This window comes from Lactuca serriola, chromosome 5, assembly GCF_051521515.1.
Source record: "Lactuca serriola cultivar US96UC23 chromosome 5, Lser_US96UC23_V15, whole genome shotgun sequence".
Classification (NCBI taxonomy): Eukaryota; Viridiplantae; Streptophyta; class Magnoliopsida; order Asterales; family Asteraceae; genus Lactuca; species Lactuca serriola.
Window position 1 is genome coordinate 262,033,861 of NC_136412.1, and position 8,231 is coordinate 262,042,091.

Sequence of the window (8,231 nt, forward strand, 5' to 3'; positions counted from 1 at the left end):
ATGATTCTTTTTCATATGTTTTTTATTTGGTTTAATCGGTTTATTTTGACCGGTTCAACCGGTTTTTTCTAAAAACCGGCCGGTTCATTCCGGTTCAAAAATCAATGTAAAACCGGTGATAGTTGAACCGCTTCCTCTCCCGGTTCCCGGTCCAACTGGTTCGGCCGACAGGTTCAACCTAGTTTTTAAAACATTGCATGACATTAATATTTAACTTATAAAAATGGTAGGGTTTTTTTTTTTTTTTGTTTTTTTTCAAAGGAATAGTGTACAAATTACATAAATAGTACAACAACGAGGTTTTTATTTCACTCGTGCTTTTACCACTTGCAGCTAACACCATAACACATGTGAAGCTGTTTTAGACTCTTCCAACAAGATATTTTAATATTTTTGTACACACATTATTTTATAAATCCCAAGGTGCAGCACACGCCACCCGCCACCTGGTCTCGCCGTGGTCAGCCGTAAACGGTGGTTAGTGTACCGATTTCCGATACTATCACAAGAAATGGAACAATCAGCGGAAGCGAAGAAGAAAAACTCGTCTGTACTGATAGTAGGAGTAACCGGTAGATTAGGTTTTGAACTTGCAAACGCTAGCCTCGAAGCATCTCATCCTACATATTGCCTCGTCAGACCCACCAGCTTCTCCGACCCCGAAAAGTCCCGCAAACTTCAAATTCTCACCGATTCCGGCGCCATTATCATCGAGGTAAGTTCTAGCACCACTGTTATTGACGAAATTCCCAATTTTGATAGCCTCACCATTGTTGATTGTCGCAAATTGTAATTACATTGTCCATTCAGTTAGTACTCTTTGTTATCGATTTTGAAGTTGAAATTTTGTCAATGGAACGTGATTTTGTAGAAAATAGAATTTACGCAAATGAGAATGATGTTGGTTGGGTGAATTCTAGGGTTCATTGCAAGATGAAGGAAGCCTTATCGAAGCGATTAAGCAAGTGAAAGTTGTGATATGCGCAGTTAACTCGAAACAGGTCCTTGATCAGAAGCCTCTCATTTCCGCCATTAAGAACGCTAGATGCATTGAGGTCGTGTTCCTTTAAATTTCTTGCTCTATCCATTATAAAGTTTCATCATAGAAAAAGCAAAATAAGCAATTGCCTCCACATTTTACTGAAACACGTAATCCTTGTAGAGATTTATCCCTTCAGAATTCGGATTAGATCCAGATAAAACTCATATATCCGACATGGATCAAGGCTTTTATTCAAGAAAAGCAGAAATTCGACGACTTGTAGAAGCTCAAGGCATTCCATACACCTTCATATCTTGTAACTTTTTCATGAGTTACTTGCTTCCTTCTTTAGTTCAACCAGGCTTGAAAACTCCTCCTAGAGATAAAATCACCATATTTGGAAATGGAAATGTCAAAGGTAAGTTTGTGAAATCATGGTAGAAATTATGAGTATCCCAAAACAAAAAATAAAAATAAAAAAGAAGAATAACACTGAACTTTTTATAAAAATTGTAGGTGTGTTTATGAAAGAAACAGATGTTGCTAAATTCACAATTAGTACAATGGACGATCCACGTACTCTAAATAAGGTGTTATATTTGAGACCACAAGGGAATATGTACTCCATGAATGAACTTGCTGAGATTTGGGAAGGGAAGATTGGGAAGAAGCTTGAAAAGATTTATGTAAAGGAAGAAGATCTTTTAAAAAAGATTAAAGGTATAATAATATAATAAAATGAAACATTTGTGAAAGTACATTGCTATAATAGACTTGATAAAAATTGTTGGATTTTCAGAAACTCCATATCCGGATAACATGGAAATGGTATTTATTTACACGGCATTTGTGAAGGGGTTTCAGACATGTTTTCAAGTGGAGGAATGTGGAGGTGTGGAAGGGTCGGTGTTGTATCCTAATTTGAAGTACACTACCATAAGTGAGTATTTAGATAGCCTATTATGATTTTGGGGGATTTATTTATTTATTTATTGGTAGAAAAGAAGTATGTGATAATTATTAACCATATCTTGTGTCTTTTTATGTTTTTATTTTTATTGACTATAAGTTAGTAGTCTTTGAAGTTTGAAGCCCATGTTTGAGTGTTATTTACTTTTGTTTCCATTTTTTTTTGAAAAATAATACCAACTGATGACAAAGTTTAGGGGTTTCTTGGATTTGTTTTATATATGATTGTTGATTCTTGCGATTTTAAATGACAGGTAATTAGTTTTTAGTATTTATGTAAGAGTGTAAGGGATTAGATGATACATTTTTTATAATCGTTTTAGGACTCTGTGCAAACCCTGCAATAGCACTTGAACAAGTAAAACAAAAGTTACTACATTATTATTTTATTAGAAAGAGATATATTATTAGTATTATAGATTTATAGATGACATTTTGGATGTGTTTGTCGCGCAGTTTTGGGAGCTTCTAACTTCTAACTTTTAAGAAAAAACTGGAAAAAAAAAAGTTTCTTTCGGAAGCATGACCTTTTAGCTTTTGGGTTAAAAAAAAAGACAAAATTGCAAAAATAATCTATGTGTTCATTTTATGTGGCTAAGGTCCAAACCTTTGAAAAGTTGTAGATTTGGTCATTTTCAATAAGTTTTGTTGTGATTGTGGTTCCTTTTTCGTTAACTTTAACAACTTGACTGTTAACTTTTTTAAAATGACTATTTTACCCTTAGGGACCATTTCTGCTAGGGATGAGCATCGGAATCGGGTATCCGCCTTTGGAACCGAAACCGTCTTAGAACCGCCAGTTCCGAAATCGGAACCGCCTTAAACGGTTCCGGTTCCGGTTCTCATTTTTTTTGGAACCGCTACCTGTTGGGTACCCGTCGGTATATATATATATATATATATATATATATATATATATATATATATATATATATATATATATATATATATATGTGTGTGTGTGTGTGTGTGTGTGTGTGTGTTGTAACACAGTAGCTTTTAAAGTGAAGACTTGAGCTTTTCAATTTACCATTTATATGATGTGTCCTGATGCATGATAACATATATACACTATTCCTACTCTAATAAATGAAAGTTTTTTTTGCCACATGTCTTCTCTTTCATTTGGATACATAACATTTTCTAGAATTTTTAAATTTTCTATTTTCCACTTGTCATTTTATTGTATTTTATATTTTATTAAATTAAAGTTTCACATTTAATATGTAAGGAAATATATATGTAAGGTATTTATTAGAAAGAGTTTATATATGTAATGTATCAAATAAATTAAAACCTCATTAATTTTAATAATTCAAAAAATTTCTCATTTTTCTTATAAATTCAAAGTTTTTAAATTGTTAAAATTTTATAATTAATTTTTTTTTTCTAAATAAAACCATGTAATACATGGGTCTCATACCTGGTGTATGATTATATGTTAATTATCCAGTTTATTGGTTTATTTTCCATATTTGCCACCAATTTCAAATCGTAATTTTTTTCTCTGTTTATACGTTTTAAAGCATTTACATATATAATTGTTAATGTTTATTGATTTTAAATGTTGGTTTATTAATTCTTAATGATTAATTTATCTACCTTTTAATGAGATGATTAAAAAAATCAATAAACAACCGGGTACCCGGTACCGGAACCGGTTCTGGCGGTTCCGGTTCCGGTTTCAACATTCTAAGAACCACCGGTTCCGGTTCCTGACAATTAGGGCGGGTATCCGCTTATGCTCATCCCTAATTTCTGCAACCAAACTATAAGGACCATTTCTATATATCTTTTGTTTTTATTATTGAATTACTATATATTAAATGTTATTTTATATATATACTATTTATATATTAATAAATATTGTTTTGTTATTGACTTCTTTTAATTATTTTTTTTTAAAATTTCTTTGTTATCGGATATTTTAATTGGATTATTACATATAAATAAATATTATTTTTGATAAATATTATTATATTACATTATTAATTTGTTTTAGTTAATTTTGATTATTGGAGTAATTCTTCTTTATTAGATTATTATATATTAATAAATATTATTTTTAATTTATAATACTTATATCCTAATAAATATTACACATGGTTGCAGAAATCGGGATTAATCGTGGATTAAGCGTTTGACGTTCTCCAACCGATTAGGATTTGTGTGTTTTACGGAAATTAAGAATTAATCTAGCAGGATTAACCGGTCAACAAAAGTCAACGGAAATAAAAAAAGTCAAATAAAAATTCAAAAAATTAATTTTTTTTACTCAAAAATTTTCAAATTTTCAAAATTTCAAATATTATACCAAAATGTTCATATTTTCGTATTTTCAAAATTTCAAATTACAAATTCTCTTATTTTCTAATTTTAAAGTATTGATTTTTCTTAAAATATATTAAGCTTTGATTAATTTTAATATTTTATTAATAATCTTTGGTCCACGATTAATTCCCGCCCAAGACCAATCCCTTAACATCAGTCGACCGTCGAGTTAACGTCGAACGATTTTTACAACATTGATATTATATTATCAAATTATTAATTTTTATAGTTAATATTTTTAATTTCTTTTTTCTGGATTAATCCTTTTTTTATAGGATTATTACTTTTAGTTTATTATTTTCTTCATATAATAAATATCATTTATTATATTATTAACTACGTGTAAGACCCATTTATTACATGGGTTAATTAAAAAAAACTAAATATAAATGTCTAAATATTTAAGAACTTTGGATTTATAAGAAAATACGAAAAATAATGAATTATTAAAAATGATTTTTTTATCTTTTAAATTTAAATAAATAAACAAAATAAACTAATAAGCTTTTAATTTGGGAATTTTGAAATAAGAAGGTAAGTTTATTAATGAAATTGATATTCATTTATTACTACATTTATTGTAATTATTACATTAAAATATTATGTGTAATTTATTAAAATAGAAAAACCCATAAAATGACATGTGGAAAAGAAATTAATTCAAAATAACCATAAAATGACATTTGACAAATTGAATGAGAGTGTGATATGTGGCAAAAAACCTTCATTTATTAGAGTAGATTTATTTTTATTGTATAATATTAATTCTTTTTTATTTTATTAGTTCCACTACCTAGTCGTCGGAATACGCAAAAGTGTCGCCTCTCATCAATGAAAATCGTCAGGATCACTGCCAAACACCTTCATCGGAGGTCCGGCGTATACCCTACTAACTTTTTCCACCCAACATCACCGATAGCCACCTCTTCACAATCCGTTGGAATCCTCCATAACCCACACAATGTGCAACAAAATCCTATAAACATTAAAAGTGGTGGTGGTGATCGGGTGATGGTAGTTGTGTTATCGCAGGTGACTACCGTCACCATTGGTTGAAATTCCATAAAGCCATTGTCTGACTATATTATCAATTGTGTCCCACATCGGATCATCAGGTTTATGGAGGAACCATCATGATGGTCATAAATAGAATACACACAACAATGTGTTCTGAATAATTCTTTCTATCAATCGTAATTGAGACGATCCAAGTCAAGTAGGGTACATAAGATTTAATATTGGTGATCCCATAGATTTTATCAGTGGGATTAGGTGGGATTAGTTAAGGTGTTACTTTCTTCTTTGTCTGGCATGACTGTTGCTGCTTCAATGCCACTTTCTACCATATGTTCCGTTATTGATGTTTGGTTGCTAGCTAGTATTTAGTTTAGCTTTGTTTCCTTTTGACAAAATTGCAAAAATGGACATTGCGGTTTCTCATTTTATGTGGATAAGGTCCAAACCTTTGAAAAGTTACAGGTGGCTACCTGTGATAGTGATGTTGAGTGAAAAAACTAGTAGGGTTTACGTCGGACCTGTGATGAAGGTGTTTGGCGGTAATCCCGACGATTTTATTAGTTCCATTATAAAAGTCGCCAGAATACGCAAAAGTGTTGCCCCTCATCATCGAAAATCATTGGGATCACCACAAAACATCATCATCGGAGGTCAGACAGAAACCCGCCAACCTTTTCCAACCAATGGTGATGGTAGTCACATGCGATAACATGACTACCATCACCCGATCACCACCACCACTTTTAAAAATATCTGATAACAAAGAAATTAAAATATTTAATTAAAAGAAATTAATAATCTAATAAAACAATATTTATTAATATATAAATCGTATATATATATATATATATATATATATATATATATATATATATATATATATATATATATATATTAAAAATAGCAATTATTAATATATAATAATTCAATAAAAATAAAAAGAAGATATGCAAAAATTGTCCTTGTACTTTGATTGTGGAAATGGTTCCTACGGGTAAAATAGTCATTTTAAAAAAAAGTTAACAACCAAGCTGTTAAAGTAACGGAAGAGGGAACAAAACCACTACAAAACTTGTTGAAAATGCCCAAATCTACAACTTTTCAAAGGTTTAGACCTTAGCCACATAAAATAAGAAACCACATGGACCATTTTTGCAATTTTGTCTAAACAAAAAGCTTCAAAACTAAAAGATACTTCAACTTGTGTTTAACAAAAAGGTCTTTTGTGATTTTATCTAATCGAATTAAATACCTTTTAAAATCACTAAATCATATTCATACTTTTTGGTAATTATCTTATACGAATAAAATATAAATATATTTTAATTATTATGATGTCTTTATGTTAGGGTGCACAGTTATGCATGTATGACTTTGTAGATGGTTTGACTCATATAGACCCACTAGCATGTGGTAGAGTAGCCTTGTGGCATGAGAGGTAGAGATAGAGATAGAGAGAGAGAGAGAGAGAGAGAGATATGGACATGTAAACACCTATACATAAGGTGGGTTCCATACCACTTGTAGAGGTATGCTTGAGAGATGTAGTTCATAGTGATTAGTGAGTGAGGTATTTATGGAGTTCTAGATCTAATACATTTTTTATACTCATTTACTATGATCAAACACCTTTTAGCACCTAAATCACTATGTCCTTTGTGCGTTCTTTAATTCTGCATGCCAAATCAATGCTCATAATTCACATCATTTTATTTGAAACAAAATATATCTTATACGATTAAATATAAAAATAGTTTGATGTATGACGCCTTTATTTGAAAACAACCATATCAACAAATTTTGTAACTTATTAATCTTTATCTAACAAACAAATTAATATTTTGTTGGATTAATGTCTAAGTCCATAAGTATATTTGGTATGTACTTGACCCGACCCGGCATGGTCCATTTGGGTTGCACTTCACTGGCACAATTTATATGGATAATATTTTGAGAATAGTATATTTATGATTATATTAATATATTATAAGTTCTAATATATTAATATGGAATCATATTATTTAATTAGTATTGATCAAGAATTAATTTAGAATTAATTAAGTGATCAAAATGAACTAATTAAATATGGTCTCTTATATATATAGAATGGGCCAAGTTCATTTAGGTTGGGCTAAGCTTTCATGGATAGTATATGGAGTGTTTAACCCATGGATCGTATGAAATGAAAGGTCATGGGTTTAACCCTAGTCTACACACTATATAAAGATGTCCTTGGTTGGTGAAATTGGCACTAGTGTGGGCACACTAACAGGGCTAGTCGATTTCACTAGAGAGAACCAAAGTATTCTTACTCTCAAAGTCTTCCAATGTGTTTTGGTGATTTGTGATTCCACTTGAGGCTTCCACACTATTGGGGTTAAACTCTTAAAGCTTGAAGACCAAAGGTATGTCATCTAACTAGTATTTGTAGTATAGTTGCTTCATAATATGCTAGTTAGGATTTAAGCCATGGAAAGTTCTTATTTGCATGTATAATAGAGAAAACATAGATCCAAGGTTTATAGGGTTGCCTGTACACCATAGGAGTGTTAGAATGCTTAAATCCCAACAGTGGTATCAGAGCCTAGGCTTGTTTTCTTGTTACATTTTCAAAAACAGCTTAAAAATCAAATTTTGGTGCTGTCTGCACAGCAGACTCGCCGAGTCCAAGGCAAAATGCATCCAACACGCCAAGTTTGTTCGTGCACTCAACGAGTTGGACCCCCAGACAACATATATTCGAATGTTTTGGCTAGAAATGGACTAGGAACATTATCCTAAGATGTTTTTGGACTTATAAACTTGTTTTTGATGTGGTAATGTTCATGTTAATCCAATTTCAAAGATAATTGTCAATAGATTCATGTTTTGTATTAGTTTAGTGATTAGGCTAATTACATGAAAAAGTTTGATTTGAATTATCTTGTTCTTA

The 8,231-nt window shown here is 30.8% G+C and overlaps 1 protein-coding gene across 1 annotated transcript; it reads left to right on the top strand.

The window, feature by feature from the left end:
* Positions 1-337: 337 nt before the first annotated feature.
* LOC145054161 (NmrA-like negative transcriptional regulator family protein) lies at positions 338-2,153 on the top strand. The gene is made up of 5 exons (XM_079002306.1): positions 338-715; positions 921-1,055; positions 1,163-1,400; positions 1,499-1,702; positions 1,782-2,153. The coding sequence occupies exons 1-5, from the start codon at positions 512-514 to the stop codon at positions 1,946-1,948; spliced, it is 948 nt and encodes a 315-aa protein (XP_078858432.1). The 5' UTR covers positions 338-511; the 3' UTR covers positions 1,949-2,153.
* The last annotated feature ends 6,078 nt before the right edge of the window (positions 2,154-8,231 follow it).